The sequence below is a fragment of the Lissotriton helveticus genome, chromosome 8 (genome assembly GCF_964261635.1).
Source record: "Lissotriton helveticus chromosome 8, aLisHel1.1, whole genome shotgun sequence".
Classification (NCBI taxonomy): domain Eukaryota; kingdom Metazoa; phylum Chordata; class Amphibia; order Caudata; family Salamandridae; genus Lissotriton; species Lissotriton helveticus.
Window position 1 is genome coordinate 943,869,885 of NC_136069.1, and position 24,934 is coordinate 943,894,818.

The window sequence follows — 24,934 nt, forward strand, 5'->3', positions numbered from 1 at the left end:
CACTTAACCCTCCTTCTATTGTTAGTCAGCGTGAGAGGGAGTATCATCGTGGCAGGTATGTGATCAGAGGTAGTTAAACCAAATGACCCTGGTTTGAAAGTTACTACCAGGGCATTGTGGTCACTGTCCTGTCTTTGAATGACCCTAAATTCTTTCAGCTTATCCCAGTTTTTAGCATCCACCATTAGGTAATCAATGATGGTTGTTTTATTTGCCCGATTAAAAGTTGCCTTTGCTGGGCGGTCAGGCTCCAGTCTCCCATTGCACGCCCGCAGGGATGTCGCAAGGGAGAAACACTTTATTTGGAGCACAAGAGGTGTCCACGCCCTGACAGGGGCAATGTTCGGATCCGGGATATGCCATAGTGCATCTACCTCATCTTGATCACCCAGTTCTAGACTGCCCAGAGGTTCAAATTGGCAGTTAAAATCCCCTCCAAGGATTATTGAAATAGAGGGGTCTAGCCCTTGGATGAAGGAGTTCAGGGCTCTAAATGTAGCTGTTGTAAATTGATGCTGGAGCCTGGTATCATGTAGGTTACTTTATTCATGTCTTCAAGATGGTAAGTTAAGTTACAGAGAAGACCCACCAGGAGTGACTAACTTGCCACTCAGCCTGCCTGGTTCCAACTGCCAGTTGTCACCAGGTCAAGCCCAAAACACTCCATGATGTCACCCAAGGTTCCAGTGGTGACATCATGTGAGTGACTATGAAATCCCCAGAGGTAGAAAGAAGACAGGCTAAATACAACACATCTCCTTTCTTTAGGGAAATCAACAAGATGGAAATACAATAGATAAAATTAGCATGTGTGTACACATCCATATGAAAGTACACATAGCATCCATTCCACAGATGGAGAACAAACACATCCCAAACAGTTACAAATACAAGTCAACGACAACACATCCCAAACACAACTAGTCCCAAGTCTCATCCCCTTTCCTTGGGAAACACAAACACATACTAAATTAGACGAAAAAAAATTAATGGAGACCACTTAGCTCCGTAACGGGGTACAACCCTCCCCGTGACCTACACCTTGGAGTAGCCATTGCTCCGTCCCCAACTTCCAAAATGAGGTACTCACCACCCTTAAATTTTAAGAACAAACTCTACAACGTAACGGGGTACAGCTCTCCCCGTGAACTATAACTGGGATACAATAATAACCCCAAAACCACAAAAGAGACAGGGTACAGATCTTTAAAATAGGAGTATGAGTTTATAACTCCCAACACTCAACCACACATGGAAACCATGTATACAGATTCCAAGAACAACTCCTCCTATAATAAACTGTACAGGGCCCTCCTGACCCCAAAAACAACAAGCCATAAATGCACACCACCCTGTAGGTGCACAATAATACGACACTTGCCACTCACACGCCACTCACGACACCTGAAAATACTCCACGTGGCTCACAGCAGTCTAAACGCAACACTACGCAGGTACTCACTGTACACGCCATTAACTTGTAACCCACCAAACTAAAAAGAAAACACACTCTTCCCTGAAACATACACTCACCAACCACCACTCCCAGAAAGCACGAGACAAACACTACAAATGACCAGCAAAAATAATGTTAAATAAAGTCCCATGCTCCGGTGAGCGGTCTCTCACCCGAGTTCTCCTCAAAGTTCTCTTCAGTAGTAGGAAATGCTGTAAATACGGCAAGATTCGCGACGTCTTCCATAAAAACAGCATTCCGATAATACTTCCCTCATCGTCAGGGCTTAACTCCCATGTCACATCCAGAATGTTTGTGCCAGCCTTTAATGAAATCGACCATCAAGAGTTCATTCTATTCCCCTGAACAGTAGTTGCACAAGAGTTTATACTTTCTTCGAAGAGCTCATTGTGTAAAATTGTCCTGTGATGTGACACACACACTGTCATGTTAACCTCAATGCAAAGTGACAATATTCTCTTTTCACCAACCTTAAAAACGTGTGGCAAACAGTCTCGCAAGTCCCAAGAGACGTTTCCATGGTGACGCTCGGTGTATTGCTCCTTAACAAAGCAAAGACAGCTTGAAGTGGTGGCACGTATTCCACGCGGCGCTGGATGTCTGGGCACGCCTCTGCTCACAACGTGCGATCGCAGCAACAAACTTCGTCACAAGGAGCTGGAGCGAGAAGGTAGGTTTCACGCGTCCCTCGTGCCCTTCTCTTTTAAAAAGGACAGTTATTGCGCAGTTAACCTGTGATGTTTAAAATGTCATTGACCATGCTCATCTTTCAAATACAGGCAACTCGAGTCACGCCTTTCCCATTGCGTAGTCCGAGTAATTTTGAAGAGAAACATTCCCAGACATTGCCAAAGCACTTGAATGACTCTGCTCAGTCTATAAACACGAGCGCTGCGTGTTCTTCATTTTGAAAAGTTCCAGGCACACAATGTGACAGTTCAAATTGCTTAAAAGATACATCCGCTGCGTGTAATTCTTTCTACACACGATGTGACAGTTCAGACAGTTTTAAAATGCATCTGCTGCGTGTTGTTCATTTTGATTCTTTCTGTCTCACGATGTGAAACTGAAATCTTTCCTCATACCTCCGGCGCTTTTCCACTCAGCAGAGATAACAGCTCTGAATAGCACTCCCAAGCGCTACCAATAGTGTCACAGGCGCTCGATCACAATTAGTACGCTTGTTGAATTAAGTTAAACAACAGCCTTTCAATGGTGATATGCAGATAATGTTGATTATTTCTTTTCCACACACAATTGAACTTCACCAAGTCTCACACAAAATTATGCAGAATTACACCCTGGGTTTGCAGGCCGTCCGATTACACAGGACACTGGTGGGACTTACCAGGGTGGATGTCTTATCTTCTGCTTCATACTCTCTTTAATTTAGAAGTTCTTTCAACACACAGGCTTAAGTGTCTTGAACAGTTCCTTAATACTTGCTTTTGCTTTGCGCTGAGGGTTCTTTTCTTCTTGTTCCCGTTGTCTGCACCTTGTAAATACGCTCCAAAATTTCTCAAAGTCGCCAAAAATGTTGTAAATTGATGCTGGAGCCTGGTATCATGTAGGTTACTTTATTCATGTCTTCAAGATGGTAAGTTAAGTTACAGAGAAGACCCACCAGGAGTGACTAACTTGCCACTCAGCCTGCCTGGTTCCAACTGCCAGTTGTCACCAGGTCAAGCCCAAAACACTCCATGATGTCACCCAAGGTTCCAGTGGTGACATCATGTGAGTGACTATGAAATCCCCAGAGGTAGAAAGAAGACAGGCTAAATACAACAGTAGCCGATTCCTGGCCATTCCTAGATGGCCTCAAATAGATGTTTATTATTGCTACTTGGGGTTGGCTTGGAGGTTCTATTAAGATACACTGAATATCCGGGGAATTTGTTTGAATTTTGGTTGCTTGGATTCCCAGGTGGGTTCCGATCCAAATTGATAGCCCGCCCGATGGGCGGCCTCTGCCTGTAGATACTGCCAAAGTATCAAATGTTGCAAAGGTCGGGCTCGAGCTCTCATCTAGTGCCCACGTCTCTTGCATCAGACAGATATCGTATGCTGCCATAAAGGAAGCCCACTCAGGAGTATGCAGCTTATTTTTTAGCCCGGCTATGTTCCAGGAGACTACCTTCAGGCATCCTTCCTCTGAACTATCTGATCCTTCGACTTCCCTAGTCTCCCTATTGCTAATCCTTTTCCTTACTATATTGGCAGCTTTCAGAGCTTCCTTCAGCATTTGCGGCAGAATATTTTCCTCTGGTACCCCTGAGCTTATGTGTACTACCTTTGTGGCTTCTGGGGGTGACATTCCTCCTCGACTAAGTCAATCTACATCTTCCAGAACACTGAACCTGTTCCAGTGTGGCTGGTTCGGGAGTAATGAACCGTAGGATGACATACCCTCCCTGAATTCCCCCCCATTTGAAGTTCTATAAGATATAGGAAAGCCCCCCTATTAATGTGTGTGGATCTTGTGCGACATGGTTCCAGACTAGGGGTGGGGTAGAAATACGAGAGGTGCAGGGGACATATTTGCGTGTCTGAACTGTAGTGCGGATCATTGCAAATATACCCTACAGCAGAAACATCCCTAAAGTTCAGAATTATCACGTCACCGGCTACTGTTGTAGTGTAGTTCCTATCATCCCAATAGGCTCTGCGCATTGGAATAATACCTACAGCAGTAAAGGCCTAGGCCAGACGTTAACTAGGTCTACTACTGTCGATACTAGACTTAAAGTTTTGGGTTTTGCCAGCTAGCTCAGAGTTCACTAGAAACTTTCTCGAATGTTCAGGAAGGACTTAACTTCCCTGATTAGACAAGAAGGGATTTAGTTTCTGACAACCATAGAACATGACAACTTTGCTCTCCCCTAATCAAGAGTATATCTCGAGAGTCGTGTGAACAAAAGGCAATTTATTTTACTCAGTCAGTACGTGCATTCTTAGTCTCATCAGATTGTAGAGAAAAGGAAGAGACGGGCGTGTTCAATAAAAAGGTGTTATTTATTGATCAGTCTCTTTTCTCATACAAGAGAAATGGATCGATATTATTGCAATACTTATAGCTAAGTAAAGTGCATACATTAAAAGCAATAGTATAAAATAATACTGTAAAAACATTGATATGGTTTCTAAGTCATAAGATGTTTTAAAATGAATAAAATATATTACATACACATATACATTTGACTAAACGTACTCAACTGGTGTTTCTAAATACGCCTACCCCGTGTACCTGACCTAAGCCTAATACGTGGGCGGGAATAGAAAGTTACAGTTTAAGTTAAGTTTGTTTTTGCCAAGTGAATAACTAAAGAATTCTCTGTGAGGGGTTATTCAGTTCTGTACCTGGAATCTAGGTTGAATGAGGGATGGTATCTCTCTCTCTGGTCTCGATATTCCAGGCTGCCTGCGAGGGCTACCCGGAAGCGCCGGTGCTGGATCTCTCGGCAGGAGAAATCAACGCGTCTCGTTCTCAGCGCGTCAGGAAGGCGGGGCTGTGCCAGCGGGGTCTGCTCTGCTCTGGGCTTCGGCAAGTATGGCTGCTCCGTCTCGTCACCACCGCGTGTGTTTGCATAGGGCAATATCGGTAATATTTATACCTTTAAGGTGCCGAGATTGACGTAAGGATGGACATAGATACGTCAATAAGGATGTCATACTACTTGCTCGTTAGCACATTCTTTTGCTGAAGTTCTCGGTGAAATCAAAACAATGGCCGCAGGGTTTTGCCCAGGTTGTCATAGGTTTGATTTGTTATGAGAACTCCGTATGCCTTATCAGGGGCTGGAGGAATATCGCTTGTCTAATTAGATCGCAAGCGTTATGACCTAATCAGATAACACGTTCCTGTGCCGTAGTGTGACTGCGTCAGATAACGGTATCTGCATCATGGGGGTTTTCTGCCTCATGGGCTGACTGTTAGTTAACTTGTTGGTTTGTTTAACCAGAATAGGGTCAGGAATAGGGGGATCGATTCAGAACCTATAGGAATACATCACACCCACTCCACGCTAACTATGGTCATATTTACTAATCTATGCATAGTAAAACATAGTACAACATACTATAGAGTATTGTGTATACCTTACCACCCCAAAATACATAAATGCATTTTGAAATTTTCAAATATACGGAAAAGTTGCAATCATATGTATTGTATGCACTCAAGCTGTATAATAATGCTAAGTAAATCACGCATTTGTATACATTATTGCTATTTGGTATATGAGAATTTACACATGAAATGGCTCTTAATACAGAAAAAAAGTTCGAGACCATTCCATCACAGAATAAAATATTTAAAATATTTATGAACATACCAGCGGGCAGCTAATGTCTATAAGCTATGTCTATAAGCTATCTAAAATTTAGAAACCTTAGTTCTTTAAGAATAGTTCTTACTTTAAGCAGAAGATAGTGTCCCGAAAAATATGAAAAAATATTATGGGGCTGCTGAAAAATTGCTGTCCGTGAACTGGAGGAAAAATTGTTCATGTGACTTTATTTTTAAAGTTGAAGGCCGAATTCAGGGAACGCCGTGTGCGAGCTTGTTCAAAAGTCTCTATTTCTGCTCTGGTGAGAACATCATATCATTTAGGCTTTCGAAAAAACTGTCAACAGCTTCCTGGGAAAGTTCCACTAACTCGGAAATAGGTGTAATCATGCATTCGTGCGCATGATTGTTTCCATTGACATTCTGATTTGCATTGCTGACAGAAGGTCGTACCTGGTCGATGCTGCTTTCATCTTGAACTTCACTACCCATCAATCGTAGTGGTGAAGCTTCCACGAATGCCGTCATCAGGATTGGTAGCCTTTGAGGGCAGCACAAAGCATGAACCTTGATCGGGCTCAACAATGTTTCTGCATCCATTGGCGCATCCGATTGTAGCGTCAGACAGGTGTCTAACACGCATTCTTCTCCGCATAGCAGACACCTTAATACAGGTAAAACACATCTTTGCCACATTGGTCGAAATGATAGAAACCAAGTCATGTTCAGGTCTCTAAGCCGGGAGAGTCCCAGGATTTTTGATATCCGGTCCCGGTATCCAATGGCTAGGATTGTTTCTTCCCTTGTCGCAAGAGTTTTGTCTGTGACATGGGTTGCCATACCGAAAAATAAGGACCAAGAATAGGATTCCTGCAATTAGTCCCAAGATCAGGGGAAGTCCGCCAGAAATCGAATGGACGAAATCTGGAAAAATACTCAGTATGGCTTTGAATGGTGTTAATGCCATCGAAAATACTGTCTTAAATACCTTTGAGACCCCATTGGTATCAGAAATATTTAAGATTTCGTTTAGTATTTCTGCGAAATGTATGGGGGAATTAGTTGATAATAATGAATGTATCTCTGCAGTCGTCCTTGCGACTTGTAGATCATAAGTTTCTTTTGATGACGTGAGCCTTGTAGGCGTCTGAAGAAGCACTGTTTTCATTCTGCTTAAAGTATCTATTCGAATAGAAGTAATTTTCAAATTGGGCCATGCCCTTGCCTCCCTGTCTGGAAAGGAGCTGGGGAACAATGAGCGTCCACAGCACTTGACCTTCGCAGTCGTAGTTACTAGATAAGGAGTCCCGGGCATAAGACTACAACATCTGTGGTCTACAATTAGAATGTAACTCCCATTATAGAGTCTTTGAAAGAATGGTTCTATTTCTGTTGCAGGTGCGCCTTGCTGGTGACATGAAAGGTTGTATGAATTCCCTTCACAGGCTCCATGCAAACTAATTCCGTTACACAGAAGCGTGCCGCTTAGTGACATCGCACAATTATTGCCACTAAGAAACACTTTCTGTCCTTTATTACTGACACATGCATGTGAATAGGGCAGGTTCCATGATGTTTTAATGTACCCCTTTCCCAATTTCTCGTACATGCCAGCCTGTATATATTTTTGGCAGTATTGAAACCTGAAGGTTGAGATTGGAATATTTATTATCCCATGTATTATCCATTCACTGACAGGTCGTTCTGACATTGTCACTGGTAATCTTTCGAGTTTTTCAATGCTCAAGATTGTATAATCAGCACCCTTTTGTGCCATACTGATTTGTCTATCAGTAAGGTTAAAGATTTGGAATAGTGACGTTGTGTTGATTAAACGCCAAGGCACATAGCCTGAACGCAGATTTTGTAACGTCCAGCCAAGCTGTACAATAGAGCGCAATTGTGACTGACCGTGTTGTAATAACAGTAAGTCTTGCGACAATATGTCGATTGCTGAAGACACAATGCTGTCCAAAGAAAAAATTCTGGAGGACAGAGTCATTAACCCATTGTCCACTACAGAAAGTGATTTTTCCAAATTAATACGGTCAATTTCCCGTATTCTCTCTGCTGTTTCAATTTGAGTAACCTTCCAGGCCTCATTGTATGCTGCATATACAGAGGCTGCTATGAAACGTTTTTGACGCTGTTTGCGCGGTCCCATAATGAAATCACGCAAGTCAGCACCATCAGTAAGTAAAGTTAGGTGTTGTTTAATTTCTGTCAGTGTGGAAGTTTGTAGCCACTGAAGGCATAATTTGCCCACACTGTAGGTGGTTATTATCCCTGGGTGATGTCTTTGGGGATATCTAGGGTCTGGCCTGGTCATTTTGAACCCCTGTGTTTTGTTCAGGAATCTATCTTGACAGTTATTTGTATCTGTGGGCCAGATCAACCACTGTTTCCAATCAGGATGTGTTCTGTTTTGGTTTAATACATAATTTACGTCTATCTCTTCATCTGTAGAGCTATTGCTGAACATTGTTGGCTTTGGAATAGACGGTTTATTTAAGTCTTTGATTTTGGCTAGGCCAAGACAGGTAGATTGTTGAACAGTGTCATTTAAAAATATCATTTGTTCTGGGATCATGCAGGCTCTAAACATAGATTCTATACTCTGTACTTGCCATTCTTTTGTACCCCAAACACTTTTCAATTCAACATTCTTGTCCCAATAATCAAAACCAAAAGTATTCATTTTTTCAAAGAATGAGTCTGAATATATCAATTTTGTGTTGGTTATCATGGTCTTTGTCCCTGTCTTGTTTGACAATTTAAAATAGAATGCTTCAGCATTACTTGTGTTAAAACCTGAAAAGTATGAATATTTGTCATAGAAGGTCCTTGAGCTTCCTTTTGGAGGGGTTGCACAATGTTCCCATTGATTATAATTTAAAACATTTCTAGGTTGTGCAGATCTATGTAAAAAATGGTTACCATAGTGGTTATAACAGTACATACTATCATAATTTGTAGAACCCTGCAAATAATCATGTTTGGTAAATTTAGCAGACATTACTAAGTCAGACATCATATTATTAATGCTTTCGAAGTCCCAATCATCAGCAAATGAGCTTGGTTTTGCAAAGTCACTCAATGAGATCTTAATTTGGTGTGGATATTTCAGGATTTCGACCGGACCATAAATTTCATAGTCAGTGTTGTCCCAGGCTACCCCACCAGGTATCGGATTGGCTGTGAAGTTGACTGAAGAAAGTTCTCTTTTCTCGATGTGTGAAGATGTGTGTGGTTTGAGGATCAAGTTGATTTTCTGACTTGCTGTGTCCATTTTTGCATATTTTCCCTCAATGAAGCGTCCCAAAGTTAGTATCATGATGAGCCAAAGTATGAGGATAAATGCACCAAAACCCACCCAAAATTCAATCCATGGAGAAATCAGATATGTTTCTTTCAGTTGTTTCAAAAGTTCTTTAGCTTTATCTTTAAAGGTTTTTGATGATGTCTGTGTTTTTGATTCACTGAAGCCTTCAGAGGAATCATCGAAGTTTATGAAGTAGCCGGATGCAGTTCTGTCAATTGTTCCAATTGGTTCATTGGTTGCATTTTCACTTGGTACTTCATTATAGATTGGTGTGTCTCTGCTAAATATTTTTATTTGGGTTTTCAGAGGTCTGAGTTCTATTGCATTGTTGCATAGTCCTTGTTGTTCTTCTGTAGGCGTTTCGAATGTGATGAGCCTCTTCGTTAGGACCTCTGTACTGGTAGCAAACCTTGGTGTTCTGCTACTTATTGGGAGTCCACTTGGCCTACTGTTTGTTATCGGCCACATGTTGTGGTTTTACCAGGTCGATGGATACAACTCGGTTCTCCTTTTTTCCAGCAAGTGGCGGTAGTACAACTGATCTTGTCCCGTTGACAGACAAGACAGGAACTGCTTTTCTGTAAGAAGGCCCAAATTCCTTCTTTACCGCGATCTTTTCCCTGACTAGATCCCCGACTTTTGGAATCCAGACAGGTCTTGCTGGGACAGGTGGTGGTTCTTCAGTGGTTGTTGGCTGTTGTTTCAATTTTATGTTGCTCAGGTCTTTTCTTGTTTTGTTTAAGTCCTGCAAAATAGCCAAACGGTCTTTGATATCAAAGCTTTTTTCTTTCACCACTGAAGTCTGACTATCAATGTCAGAGATCAACATCCTAGTTCCAAATAATAATTCGTACGCACTGAATCCCTTCAGAGAATTTCTTGGCAAGTTATTTAGACTACGTTGGATACTTATTAGATGTTTGACCCACCCAGCTCCCGAACCTAATATCCTTTCCGTTATAGATTGCTTTATGCCTTGGTTTTTTCTTTACACCATCCCGTATCCCTCAGGAAGGAAGTGAGAAGATTCCCGCTGTGCTATGCTCATTTGGCCATGTTTCCCATCAGGCTGGAGGGCTAGAGTGAAAACAATGGTCAAACGTAGCATGCTCTTAGCGTATATGCCATTTAGACTCGCAAATCTTTGTATAACAGTCCAGACGTCAGCCGAGTGCTGGTGATCTACATTATAAGTGTAAACTAGCCTGTATATGTTAATCGCAAGCCTTCTTTTTTACTCTTGATCTTTTCTGGAGTAAACCGGCGAGGTATTAAACTGTTTCTCTCCCCACTGCGATCTCTGTTGCAGTTTGGGCAGTTTTTTACAAACATGGTGTGACGCAGGCTCATGCCTGGCCACCAGTACCGTGATTGTAATTCTTCCAGAGAATCTTTTAGTTTTAGGTGTCTGAGACCCTCGCCCATATGTGCGTCTGCGATTAACAAGTTTCTCCTGTCCATGTTTGGAATCACCCTATCCTCCACTCCAGGGATTCGAGCAAAAGGGACAGAGTTTGCATCGATTATGTATGTATAATTGAGTGGATAGTTGATCGGTAACGCTGAGCAGTCGCCTTTTGATGACGTTTTCACTGCCAGTACTGTTTCACCGTCAATGTATTTTAATGTACGCTTTTTTCGAACTACGGGAGCCGATTTAGTGGCTGCCGCTGTGGCTGTCTCAGCCAATGAATTCCCTGCAACATGAACGCCATCACGCTGATGACTCAGTGAGTGTGTCACGTGAGTCTTTGGTAGCTCTTTTTGTAAAAGAGCTATTTGTTCCCAAAGCATTTTCTGCTTTATTGTTGCATCTGTGTCATCTTTGTAACCGTTTTGAATCCATGTCTGCAAATCCTTGTTATATGATTTGACGCAGTAATAGGAATCTGACACTATGAGTGTCGGGAATTCGCGATCCGCATTATCTAGCGCCATTTTCAATGCTAGTATTTCAGTTTGTTGTTCTGAATTAGTTTCTACTGAGTGTGTTTTTGTTAATAGAGGTTTTAGTTTACCTCCGCGCCACACTTCTTTTGTAATCCCACATGTGGGGTTGTATGCCTGTTCTCCCCAAACGGGGGGTTGAGCATGTCCGTCTGTATAAATTACACAGGCGTAATGTCGTAAAGGCAGAATGTCGATTGGCAGAGGGAATGTTCTTTCATATTCTAGATTTTTTAATTCTTCTAGTTCTTGGAGTATGGCACAATATTCTAGAAAATTGTCAGCCAGGCTATACTTGATAATTCATATCCTAAGAACAGGACTGTCAGATGGGCAATTCTGGATTTTTTAAAGTTGAATTTGTAACCCTCTGCTGCGAACCCAAGTATTATGGTGTTCACTCTTTTCAAGTGAGTCTCCAAGTCATCATCTGTTAAGTATATGTCATCGACATAAGATAATGCTTCATCATCATATAGTTGTAGTAATTCTGTTACTCTCGCTGAGAATACCCCCGGGCTGTTCTTGTACCCCTGGGCTAACCGACAGAATTGTTTTTGAGTGCCATTTATTGAGAATGCAGTTAAATATCTGCTCTCTGGTGCTATGTTTTGACAAAAGAATCCATTAGAAATGTCTAATGTTGTTTTGTATTTTTTGCGCACTATGTTATTCATTAGTGCAGCACTATGTGAGTTTTGCACTGCAAAAGTTTTGCAACATGTGTTAAGGTGTCGGTAATCCAAAACTAGACGGTATGAATTGTCTGGTTTGGAGACCGGAAACAAAGGGTTGTTCATTTGTGAGGTGCAAGTTTCAATCACCCCCTGGTATTCTAGCTGATCTAGTATTTCATTTACCTGTTTTTTAGCTTCTTGCTTAATTGGGTACTGCCTTTGTGCAGTTGGTTGTGATTTTAACTGGATTTTGTGAGGAGGAGAGTCCTCATCCCATCCCACGTGATTTTTATATAAAGCAGGAGCTAGAGCCACTGCCCACTTTCTAGCAAGTGTGTATTTTTTATGAATAGGAATTTGATTTGAGAAGGCAGGCATAATTATTTCTTCGCCATGAGGGCACTCCCTGACAAACTCTGGTGGCCAGTCTTTTACAGCTAGAAGGATATCATAGCCCTTGGAGAGATTATCCCAAAATAGTCCCCTTATTTTTCTATTCTTATCCCCCTCTATACGCAATGTTATTTCGTATATTTTGTGAGGTTTGCTAACTCTGGTGTCCGCAGTTTCCACTTGAAGATATTCATTCGTGTCCACTGTCTCCAGATGATTCATAAGGACTTTGCGAGCTATGCTCACTTCTGCTGCGCTGTCTAGCATTGTCTGAGCCCATTCTCCGTTTTTCAGTTGTGTCCTCAGTATTCTCGGCATTGTTAACTACCTTGATACTGGCTACCTTCTTTTTTGGAAATTGTAATTTCTTTTTAAGCTGAGCAGGTTCCTTGTCTTTGGACTTGGCGTGCTCTTCTCTTTGTTCTGATCGTCCTCTTCTTTCCGATTTCTGCGAGGAAGTCTGAAAAGATTGAGAGGGACGTGTATCAATGTCTTGATATCTATCAGGCTTTTTTATATTATCCCTATTTCTAAGGTTATATCTTTTCCCAGAGGGGTCACTCTGAGGTGACCTGTGTCTTTGGTTCGGAGATTTTTCTCTTCGCCTAGGAGACCTTCCTCTGGACTGGAATTTCTTTTCTTTAGGATTGGATTGTTTGTTTCCATCCCAGTTCTTTTTTGGTGATGTAGAATTATTATTAAAAAATATTTTTTCAGGACTTTCAATTAGTCGCGGTTTTACTGGTATTCCACCTAAACTATCTCTACCTAGTTCCTCATAGGATTTTTCTATGATTCTGGCAATTTCAGCTGGTTGGTCTGCTATATCTGTCTCTTTTAACCTCTGGCGGATTGCCACGTTTGCTGCTTCACCTTTTATGTTGGCTAATAATATAGCCGAGACCTGCTTGAAGTCTTTCAGTAATTTCATACCAAGAGTTAAAGCGGGTTCTGGACCATATTCATCTTGAATTTGTTTTAGCACATCTGGTATTACCGAAATGGATGGAACACCGTGCGTTTTTGTGTAGATGGAAGCAAAGACTGTACCCCAAGTGTCACAGTCCTCAATGTGTGGTGCGATTCCCATTGGAAGACAGATAGTCAGAATCCTGTGCTTTTCTAGCGGGGTGGTGTCTGGAAACACCGCCTCTATTTGGGTTATTTTCTGCGCTGGCCAGAATGGTATTTGTTCCCGTTTAGCCGGTACTTTACCTAGGCAGGATTGTATATTCTGTGGTGTAATTTTATTTGTGTTCCCCTGGTGAGGGGTCAGCTGTGGAATTTTAATTGCTGGCTGAATTGTAGAAGTCCGCATCACATACTGGACTAATTGTCTATGTATTTTTATTAATTGTTTTAGCTGTGTTAACAGGTTAGCTGCAGACATCCCGTCGATGTCTGGATGTGGTGTGTATCCGGCTAGGACCGGCCAAGTTGCTCCTGGTCTACCTAAAGGACCGAGCCTGGTGATGTGATTATTATGTTTTAGGGCGCCATCAAATAAGAGCAAATGCTCTTGAAATTTGAGTGGTACTTCCACCTCCTCGAAAGGAGTGTAATTTTCAGGAGGTTCCTCTATTTTGTAATAGTGGAAGTACTTTGTTACAGGATTTGCTGCTGGAAAATTTATCCATGAATAGTATACCTCTGTCTGCCGATATTCGTGTGCCTCAATTACGAATATGACTGTGCCACCTCTAGGTGTCAGTCCGTTTTCTATAAGTTTTAAGGTTATAGATTTCCTTTTGATGACCGGGATGAGTATTATATCCGGGTCTGCGTCTTGCATGGTAGCATCAGCTGCCGCGAGTTCAGTTGCTAATCTAACTGCCTCTCTTTCCTCATCACTGTCTACCATTTTACTGACAGGATGGTTATTTTTTTGTTTGTTTGCAGATCAGTTTTCTTATGGAAACAAAGATTAGATGCACAATATTTTGGAACAGTGTATCCTTCAACGTTGACTTATACCAAGAACCATACATAGGAGTTCCCTCCTGCGAGGTCTGGCGGATATAACCTTTCACCCACTCCAGACGTCTTTGGAGTATTATGGGAAAAGGGGTCTGAGTGAGAAAGCACGACTGAGTTACTCTAAATGTCTTACGTTAGTTTTATCGCCCGTTCCAAACACGTTGGGCGCCATGTAGTGTAGTTCCTATCATCCCAATAGGCTCTGCGCATTGGAATAATACCTACAGCAGTAAAGGCCTAGGCCAGACGTTAACTAGGTCTACTACTGTCGATACTAGACTTAAAGTTTTGGGTTTTGCCAGCTAGCTCAGAGTTCACTAGAAACTTTCTCGAATGTTCAGGAAGGACTTAACTTCCCTGATTAGACAAGAAGGGATTTAGTTTCTGACAACCATAGAACATGACAACTTTGCTCTCCCCTAATCAAGAGTATATCTCGAGAGTCGTGTGAACAAAAGGCAATTTATTTTACTCAGTCAGTACGTGCATTCTTAGTCTCATCAGATTGTAGAGAAAAGGAAGAGACGGGCGTGTTCAATAAAAAGGTGTTATTTATTGATCAGTCTCTTTTCTCATACAAGAGAAATGGATCGATATTATTGCAATACTTATAGCTAAGTAACGTGCATACATTAAAAGCAATAGTATAAAATAATACTGTAAAAACATTGATATGGTTTCTAAGCCATAAGATGTTTTAAAATGAATAAAATATATTACATACACATATACATTTGACTAAACGTACTCAACTGGTGTTTCTAAATACGCCTACCCCGTGTACCTGACCTAAGCCTAATACGTGGGCGGGAATAGAAAGTTACAGTTTAAGTTAAGTTTGTTTTTGCCAAGTGAATAACTAAAGAATTCTCTGTGAGGGGTTATTCAGTTCTGTACCTGGAATCTAGGTTGAATGAGGGATGGTATCTCTCTCTCTGGTCTCGATATTCCAGGCTGCCTGCGAGGGCTACCCGGAAGCGCCGGTGCTGGATCTCTCGGCAGGAGAAATCAGCGCGTCTCGTTCTCAGCGCGTCAGGAAGGCGGGGCTGTGCCAGCGGGGTCTGCTCTGCTCTGGGCTTCGGCAAGTATGGCTGCTCCGTCTCGTCACCACCGCGTGTGTTTGCATAGGGCAATATCGGTAATATTTATACCTTTAAGGTGCCGAGATTTACGTAAGGATGGACATAGATACGTCAATAAGGATGTCATACGACTTGCTCGTTAGCACATTCTTTTGCTGAAGTTCTCGGTGAAATCAAAACAATGGCCGCAGGGTTTTGCCCAGGTTGTCATAGGTTTGATTTGTTATGAGAACTCCGTATGCCTTATCAGGGGCTGGAGGAATATCGATTTTCTAATTAGATCGCAAGCGTTATGACCTAATCAGATAACACGTTCCTGTGCCGTAGTGTGACTGCGTCAGATAACGGTATCTGCATCATGGGGGTTTTCTACCTCATGGGCTGACTGTTAGTTAACTTGTTGGTTTGTTTAACCAGAATAGGGTCAGGAATAGGGGGATCGATTCAGAACCTATAGGAATACATCACACTGTCTTTGGGCTCCTCCCAATCCAGCCCACTCTTCTAGCTGACAGGATTTCCCCTGAGACATTCCCCGGGAGGGGTCTATTTACTCTAAGCCACTGAATGCCCTTGTTTTTCAGCTCAGTCTCCCTTTCTCTTTTCCCCTCGGCTAATGGCGGAACTCCTACGAGTGCCACCACATAGGATTGGGCTTCGGGGGGTAGGTTAATTGTTGGTGGTTGTCGGGAAAAGATTCTGGATGATTGGCTTTGTTTCGGTGGTGAGCTTGTGCTGTTAATCCCCTTATCACCCTCTTTTGTCTTTGGGATATCTTTCTCTATGGCTTTTGCCATGTTTCCTGTTGCTTGAGGAATCTGTTTCTGAGCGTTGGTCCTTGGCAGGTGTTGGGATGTAACGTGCGTGGGCTTATGGATGATTGGTGTAGCTGCAGCATTGGTGGCCTGGACTGGGGTGTTTTTGCTTTCCACTACTCTATTTCTTAGGACACTTTGAGACGGAGTATCAGTAACATGTGGTACAGAGTTTCTCACTTGTTTTGCTGGCTCAATTAGCCCTCCCCCTTTTGTATTTGTAGCAGCAATAAGTTTGTCAAGTTTTGAAACCAGAGGCTTGAGTTGGGCAACAATAGTCCGCTCCAAGGAGGCTTGAAGGTCGGCGACCATGTTTGTGACCCAGCATGGTATTCCTAACGTTGGGCCACTTGAACTGGTAGTCGGTGTCACCAAGTCATGGTTAGTCAATTTATTATTGCCCAATTTATGTAGATTATTTCCTTTTTTTTCCCTCATGCACAGTTTACGTACTGTTGTCCTTTTCTCCGGGGAGGGGGGCGATAGGGTAATTGGCAGCTCCTGTGCAACTATAGGGGTCTCAACGGGCATCTGACTGCAGGGCAAGTCTACGTATGATGGGGCCAAAAATGAGTTAGAGTCCAAAACATCAATCGTGGTAGCTGAGATGTCTTTGCCCAGGGTTTGCATGCCTAACGTTGGGGTTATCGATAGCCTCCTCTCTGTGTTCTCAATAGCATTAACCACTACGCTGATGGTCTGTTGCAGCATTTTATCGATAGCCGTCAAGGTTGGTAGAGGTTGTGATTCAGCAGCCAACACTTGGTGTGTGATCGTGTTGCGGGGGTTATAGTTTTAGTTCCCCGTTTAGTCATTTTGGAAGTGGAATGTATCAAGATAAGTAGCTGCTAAAGTGCATCTAATGATCAAGCGCCCCACATCAAAGTCTCCCACTACACTGCTAGGGCACTGAGTGTGTGAAATATAAATATCTTTTAACAAGATAGAGACAGTACCTTTGTGGTCTTCAATGGTAGGAGAAAGGGGGGTGGCTCGTCCCGTCCACTGCCGACCCCTGACGGCCACAGAAGGCCCGCTCTTTGCCCGGGCTTCGCCCCGGGCGTCCCGCGTGCGTCCCGCGACGCTGGGGGCTCAGCGTCTTTGTAGCCCCTCCTGGCGATCGACTCGCGTCAGGGCTGCGCACCGCCGCAGAGGCAGCTGGGATTCGTGGTCCCGGAGCGGCGGCGCGGTTGGTGGAGGTGACCTGCAGCGCTCCTGCGCGCGAACGGTGGGCAAAACAGCTCGTAGGAGGCACAAGTCACTCTAACTCCGCTTGTCCCGGTTAGAAAGAAAGTCTCCCCCGCTCCACCGAGGGCTCAGCGTCTTTGTAGCCCCTCCTGGCGCTCGACTCGCGTCAGGGCTGCGCGCCGCCGCAGAGGCAGCCGGGATTCGTGGTCCCGGAGCGGCGGCGCGGTTGGTGGAGGTGACCTGCAGCGCTCCTGCGCTCGAACGGTGGCCAAAACAGCTCGTAGGAGGCACAAGTCACTCTAACTCCGCTTGTCCCGGTTAGAAAGAAAGTCTACCCCGCTCCACCGAGGGCTCAGCGTCTTTGTAGCCCCTCCTGGCGCTCGACTCGCGTCAGGGCTGCGTGCCGCCGCAGAGGCAGCCGGGATTCGTGGTCCCTGAGCGGCGGCGCGGTTGGTGGAGGTGACCTGCAGCGCTCCTGCGCTCGAACGGTGGGCAAAACAGCTCGTAGTGGGCACAAGTCACTCTGACTCCGCTTGTCCCGGTTAGAAAGAAGGTCTCCCCCGCTCCACCGAGGGCTCAGCGTCTTTGTGGCCCCTCCTGGCGCTCGACTCGCCTCAGGGCTGCGTGCCGCCGCAGAGGCAGCAGGGATTCGTGGTCCCGGAGCAGCGGCGCGGTTGGTGGAGGTGACCTGCAGCGCTCCTGCGCTCGAACGGTGGGCAAAACAGCTCGTAGTGGGCACAAGTCACTCTAACTCCGCTTGTCCCGGTTAGAAAGAAGGTCTCCCTTATTCAAACAAACACAAAACATTAATTAATTAAAGAATTGAGACCCATTCTGTTACCCACCCCCTTTGCTAATTATTAACCCGTTAATTTATGTTACCTAGCTGAGCACACAAAGCAGCATTTATATCTACCTTCTTCTTTTAGGCCGCAAGGATTCTCCACGAGCTTTTGCCACAGAAAAAACATAACATAAGCACACAAATAAGCACGTGCCATTAATTAAACAGCCGCATTTAAAACTGACAAAGACAATAGACAAGGTTAGTTTATTATTTTCTTTGCAATTGCAACATAGAGCACATATTATAGTCCCGCGTGTTTTCTGAATGAATGCATTTTAATACTGAGTTGGTTAATAATTTTCACCACATGCTTGTTAGTACAGTTACGTTTTTTTAGTAGAAGTATAACTTCGCGAGTCTGAACAAAATTTTATTCAACATCTCGCTCCATCAGGATGTTTCCTGACGCTGGCTGCCTACACCTTGAGACCCAAGCCCACCAGCAACCTCCGGACCCTTTGACCCGCAGAGACGCGTTGAGGTGTCTTCCTGGACCGCTGCTCCCCCCTTGCCGGAGTACCTTGTTGGCCTCTCACTCGCGACACGCACAAGGAAGCGTGGTCGCGACCTTTTCATTTTCACAGTGCAGGAGCGCCTTTGCCCCCGAACTGCGACACGCACAAGGAAGCGTGGTCGCGACCTTTTCATTTTCACGGCGCAGGAGCACCTTTATCCCCAGAACCGCGACACGCACAGGGAAGCGAGGGCGCGTACTCCTTTCACGGCGCAGGAGCGCCTGTTGTTTTGGAACCGACACGCACAGGGAAGCGCGGTCAAGTTCCTTCTGTTTTGTTTACACTGTCTTGCACGGTGCAGGAGCGCCTTATTCCCCCAGAACAGTGACACGCACAGGGAAGTGTGGTCGCGTTTTCACTGCTGCTTTAAAAGCAACATTTCCTGTGGAAGTACAAGCACCATTCTCTCCTGACTTGGTAGCAGGTGAAGCTGAACCAGCCTAGTTAATCACAGCACTATTCCTGGAAGATCTCCTATCAGGAGCACACGCCTTCAAAATCCAGGTGACTGTGTTCCTTGATTCCACTCTGGTACAATTGCATGGTTGTTGTATGTGTATAGCCTAGGCAGAAGGGAGGTAGACTCACTAACCGCTTACTTGTTCCTATGTAGCTGGCGATACCCAGAGGGTGCCCTCTATATCGTAGGACTTCCACCTGGTCTTCACTGATGACATTCCTTCCAAACTTCATGACAGCTTCCCCTGCTTCCATCCTTGCCTAGGTCTGGACATTCACCATTGGATCAGGTAGGGAGGGGGACGGTGGAGGTTGCTCACGTCATCCCTGCGAGATAGCTCCACGAGTAACAGGTAAGACTTGTGGGGTCCTGACACCAGGTCGTGGCAGTTTGGAAGACATTATGAATGCGGCTGATTGGTCTTTGGAATCCCCTTTAAAAAGTTCTATTTCAGACCAATTCACAAAGCTGCCGCATTGGTTGTGAGTAAGCATTGAACATGCATAATCCTCGCCTTTGCTTCCTGACATAGAATGAGAAATTTCCTAGTTAGCACGAAGGAAAGTTTCAATTCTATTAAGGACGCGGAGGCGAGGATTATCCTCCCTAGGCAATCTTTGCTTGCCTCCCACCCGGTTGCTCGTTTGGATTCAATGGGTGTTCTGATGTTTTCTCTACGTATCAGGGAAGTATTTGGTGACGTTTTTGTGCTTATTTCGCTTTCAGTCTCTTGTTCAATTAGCATTTCCCTTGTTTTTCTTTTTCTCATTATCGTTTGTTTCGAATTGTAGATTTGTTGCTATGACTTTTCATATGTGCTTGTATTATGCATTTCTTGGTTGGCCGTCTGATAGGTCTTTTGCTGGTTTCTTATTTACGATATTATGGTGGACCTGGAGATTATAGTGTTTCTGTTCTCCTAGGTTCGGATCCCCAACTGGAGTAGAATGCAAATGGCCTAACTTCCTGCAGCAGCGAAAGAGGAAGGACTAGTTCTAGGCTTGATTATATGGACTGTGTTATTGGACTGTGATTGGCTATTTGGTGGCCAGGGTTACCGCTAAGATTCATGGGATGTGTAGTTCAAGGGGTGTTTTTTTGTTTTACCTTTGAACTTGCTGTTAATAAAGTGAAGAAAGATTATGCATAATCCTCGCCTCCGCGTCCTTAATAGAATTGAAACTTTCCTTTGTGCTAACTAGGAAATTTCTCATTCTGTTTTACTTCACAGCTTACAAGACTGTTGTACATATATATATATATATATATATATATATATATATATATATATATATATATATATATTTTTTTTTTTTTTTAACGTCAAGTCTATGGACAGTGGAAGCGGAAAGTGCACCCTAGTAGACATATTGAGCAACTCAGTAAATTAAACAGGATGAACTAAACATTATTTTTTCCATGCTATACTAAATAATGCGTCAGAGTTAGGGGAAAGGCATTGAGAGAGTATGATAATTCGTCGTTGAGTGTTTTTTTAGCTGATTTTGAGCATGCTTTTCTTTTTTTCATTGTTATTCCTTAAACCTTTGGGCAACAAAATAAAGTTATTTATCAGTGCTCCATTCTCAATATTAAATGATGGCGACCTGGCGTACCATCCAGAAAGATGGGTTTCGGTCTACGTTATTTCTTCACTTTTTATTATCCGAGGAACTCACTTGTGTTTCGTCCTTCCTCTATGTTTGTGCAGATACAGTACGCATGGGGCCGCGGAAGCGGCTTTCTATTCATTGCATCACCCATTGGATGATCTTTGTAAAAACCGGTCCGGAAGGGGTCCTGACTGGGGCTCTCTTCATCACCGCCCGATTGAAAAGTGTTCTTCACTGACTAAACTACCTTCCTCCGGTGCCCCGTCAACAGAAGCTATCAATACTAAGACGCTGGACCAGCGTGCATCTTCGGGGAAATCTATAGGAGCGGTCCCTTGTTTCCCATTGCTGTCTCAGGCGGCCGTGTTGGACTCCTTAACCACCTCTCACGCAACATGGCAGGCGACGAGCCGGGAGTGACTTTGGGGCAGCCGCACCTTTCGCGCCAGGATCTTGGCTCCCTGGTGAGCTGCGCTGCTACTCGGGTCGGGTGATGGGTGATAGTGTCCGAAGTAGCCAGGGTGGTCGGGAAAGAGGAACAGTTTCCACGCACAACACCCGGCACGGCGACCGCCAGCATGCCGTGCAGTGTTCTGCGGAGGGCCATACGAAGGGGAAGATGCGGTGTAAATTCGGAAACTATATTTGAATGGAGTATAGTGGTATCGCGAAGTAAGCCGGGGCAGTTTGGGAATTTATCATTGTATAAGTTCCGAGGCTGTGAGGGCGGATTGTTATTTTAATCACATCATGGAGCCTGGCAAATACTCACAAATCTTCTTGGTGCTAAGGGAGAGGGAAGGAGCGGGGTAGTCGTAACGAGACGTTGGTAGTGGGTGAACCAGGTTATTGGAAAAGCAAGAAAAGGTGTTGTTGAACTTAGTAGGACAAGTAGTACATTTAAGAGACACGGAAGAGGCACTGCAACCCTAAGAGCACTCAAGAACTGTTTTGTGAATGTTGTCTCAGTTCATTTACTTCATCTGCAAAATCGAGGTCTCGTGGCATGGAATATATACTGGGCAAAATGTGTTGCTGATTTCGTGGATGCAGGCCATGCTTTGCGGGGATTGATTGATCTGTTATGGCAAATTTAGAGCAGTTGTTAGAGTATACTTTAGTTAATAATTAAACGTATTGAAACAAAAAATGGTAAACAGTATGGCTTTCCCAATGCTGCATGACTTGCTTATGATTACCAAAGCAACGCAGCCAGTTTAGCTGGAAGAAGCAGACCGGGGTGTATTGCCTCATCTAAAATGGTTGCCATATGGAATGCCATTCTGGCAGGCGCACCAGTTACATGCACACATACGTAAGTGCTGGATGGCAAAGCCCTACAGCTTGTCAAATACGCTAAACCATGGTTTCTTGGAGTAAAATTCTTATATTAGGGCAGTTTTTTTTTAACATTTGATAAAACTATTGCATATTTACTTTTCATCATGCAATTCAGTGCTGGTGTTGGGTTGGCTAAACAGGTAATCTGGCATGGGACTAAGCTATTCCTCAGTCTTGTCTGCTTTTCCTTTGTTCCAATCCTGTATGTCTTTCGGAGATGACACTGGCACATGACCACAGTTCTGCCAAGTTATCCCATGTTAAATCTGCGACCTTCATTCAGTCTAGGCTTGTTGGCCAGTAGCACACTGACTTGTGGGATATTGTACTTTCACCTTTTGAATTATACGTGTGGGCTCCCAAAAGGTTTCATAAATAGTACTATTGCCTAAAATCAACACGTCTGACTGCATATATTGAGTTGGAATGGAGCCACTTGGGTTTATGACAGAAAGCGAGATCAGGCAGAGTCCGTCATAATGCCTTATTATCAAGATGAAAGTTGCCTAAGCAAATGCAAGGATTATTTTATTCAGAAATGACAACTTTCGACAGGCTTTCATCCATGGCATGGTTCAGTTCCTCACTTGAACTTGGAAAACAGACGTACCCAGAAGAGGTAACAACCAGGGTTGGGTTTCAAAGGCTGCAGGCCTGTAGAATTTCGAGAATGTCAAACGAGCATTGACACTGGATAAGAAATTTACTTGCTTCTTGGTTCAGTAAAAAGAGTTCAAACAGCCTGACCTTTGGTTCATGGTAGTCGTGAATAAGAGGAATCAAGCAAATTTCTTTCATCTACCCAGTTGTTACTTGGAAAGATGTGGGGTGGCCTGAGACTCCAGTCTCCTCCTGTTTGGGTAACTGTAGAAGGAATTGAAGATGTCATGCAGGAACATTACTCGTATACCACCCTTGGTAAGGTCCATCAAGAAAAATGTGTTACAAATAGCACCCTATGTGATTTTCACTTCGTTGATGAACACAGCGAATAACATAGGTAGCTAAGAAGTGCTTAAAGTCCACATTATTATGAAGGTTCCATATTGGTGCATAGATAGATATGCAGAGGATCAATGTACTCCTCAAAAGATGGTGTAGGTGCCCTTAGAATTAAAATTAAGTTAGGGCTTGAACCCAATGTGACAAGATAATACACCTAGACGTCTCTGTTGTGAAAAATCGTGGTTGGATGGCTTTAAAAAACACTCGTGACAAAGGACAACACATGACATACAAACACATAACATTTAAAGTTCGTCGTTTTTTTGGGACATACTTATGCTCAGGCTTTAATAAGCCTCATGGTATGAGTGGGTGGAGGGGCTTGTAGTAACCCTACAGAGGTAAAAAATAGTATAGGAGTCAGGATCAGAGTTGCTGACAGGCTTCCCATACACATGGAGGGAAGAGATGTTTGTAAAATACAAAAGAACAGCATATATATATATATATATATATATATATATCTCTTTCCTTCGCCGATTCCAGGTAGGGGGAGCGTAACTTACTTGGCTCAGCACACCTCCGTCAGTCTGACTACTCGTTACCCGGGCGGACCGCATCTTAGCTTGTCTGTTGCCTGGTGTGAGACAAATAGTGTAGAGAAAGCAAAGTCCATGTTCACGTGCCGCCTAAGGCTAGAGGATGACATTTCGTGAATGATGTGGCTGCCTCTGAGTAGAAAATGATGCATGCCATGTTGGGGGTATAACTCCCTCTCGAGAGCCTAATTGGACTTTAAAGTGGCCTCGAAAGAACACATCCGCCAGGGTTACGGCGAGGGGTTGCACCATGATTTTAAAATTAAAGTGTAAATAATTAAAGTGAAGGTCTGGCTCAAATCCTCCAGTCAAACAGAGGGGGGGCCTGGAAAAGGGTATGGTTAGAGAAAAACAGGGAAAATAAGCAAGCAACTCAAACAGGAGTTCTCTACCACAATTAAATGTGCTACAAGTCGCTGATATACAAACACCCAGGAAGCTGGCCTATAGACAAAGGCATGTCACAATAAGAAATTTAGAGCATATCAAAATCTATTAATAATTGATTCACAGTTTAGAGTTTTATTGACTATCTAAAACTCAACTGTGAATTAATTATTAGTACATTTTGATATGCTGTAAATTTCTTATTGTGACATGCCTTTGTCTATAGGCCAGCTTCCTGGGTGTTTGTATATCAGCGACTCGTACCGCATTTAATTAATTGTGGTAGAGAACTCCTGTTTGAATAGCTCGAGTCCTCCAGTGTTGTTGAGGGCTGGGAAAGCATTAAAAAGCAGCAGCCGGCCATCTTGGACTAGTTCCTCAGGGCTGTTATGGTGGTGCCTATTGTAAGGAATGTCATCGTTCTCCATTGGGCTATTATGTAGCAGCCTTATCAGATAGTTAACGGAGGGACCACAGAAACGAAAAAGAAAGGAAATAAAGGTGATAAAAGTCCAAGTTTTGGCTGTAGTCTAAAGGACTTAATCAGGGTGGCATGTACGTGAAATTGCTGGGTGTCTCATGTCTCAATATTGGGGTTCATCTTGTGAATTTCCCCCATGGAATATTAACGTTCAGGCCTGCAGTGTCCGAGCGCAATTTGAACACCCATCTTTGTTCTTTTTCCAGCAGTTTTTTGTCGAAGTTGTCACAGGGTTTTATATGTTCCAACACGACCCATCGCATGTCATTTGGGGTGTGTTTAATTTTGTTGAACTATTATGAAGGTTCCATATTGGTGCATAGATATGCAGAGGTTACTGTGTACTACTCGGAACACTGCGTTGGGAAGAATGTAGCTGTATACAGAGGTAGCTGCAGGTTAATTTGAACTCAGACCTTTAATTGTCCACCTAAATAAGGTGTGCGTAGAAGTACAGAAATATCGGAGACACCCTGAACACCATTGTCTAATGAGGAATACAGGAAATGCTATAGTGATTTTGAAATACTCTGAATTCCTCACTCCTTATGATGTCCACTTTGATTTGAACATCAGATATGCA

General features: G+C 43.6%; 1 protein-coding gene and 1 long non-coding RNA gene across 2 annotated transcripts in view; one reads left to right on the forward strand and one right to left on the reverse strand.

Moving 5' to 3' along the window:
- LOC144773029 (uncharacterized) overlaps nucleotides 1-20,723 on the reverse strand; it is a 188,366-nt gene extending 167,643 nt beyond the window's left edge. Inside the window, exon 1 of the long non-coding RNA XR_013599905.1 lies at nucleotides 20,665-20,723. This is a non-coding gene — a long non-coding RNA (uncharacterized LOC144773029). The remainder of the gene's footprint in view (nucleotides 1-20,664) is intronic.
- Nucleotides 20,677-24,934, forward strand: part of EIF2S3 (eukaryotic translation initiation factor 2 subunit gamma) — a 489,947-nt gene continuing 485,689 nt past the window's right edge. The window contains exon 1 of the mRNA XM_078657789.1: nucleotides 20,677-21,062. Within this exon, the coding sequence (XP_078513915.1) occupies nucleotides 20,994-21,062 (69 nt within the window). The 5' untranslated portion in view covers nucleotides 20,677-20,993. The remainder of the gene's footprint in view (nucleotides 21,063-24,934) is intronic.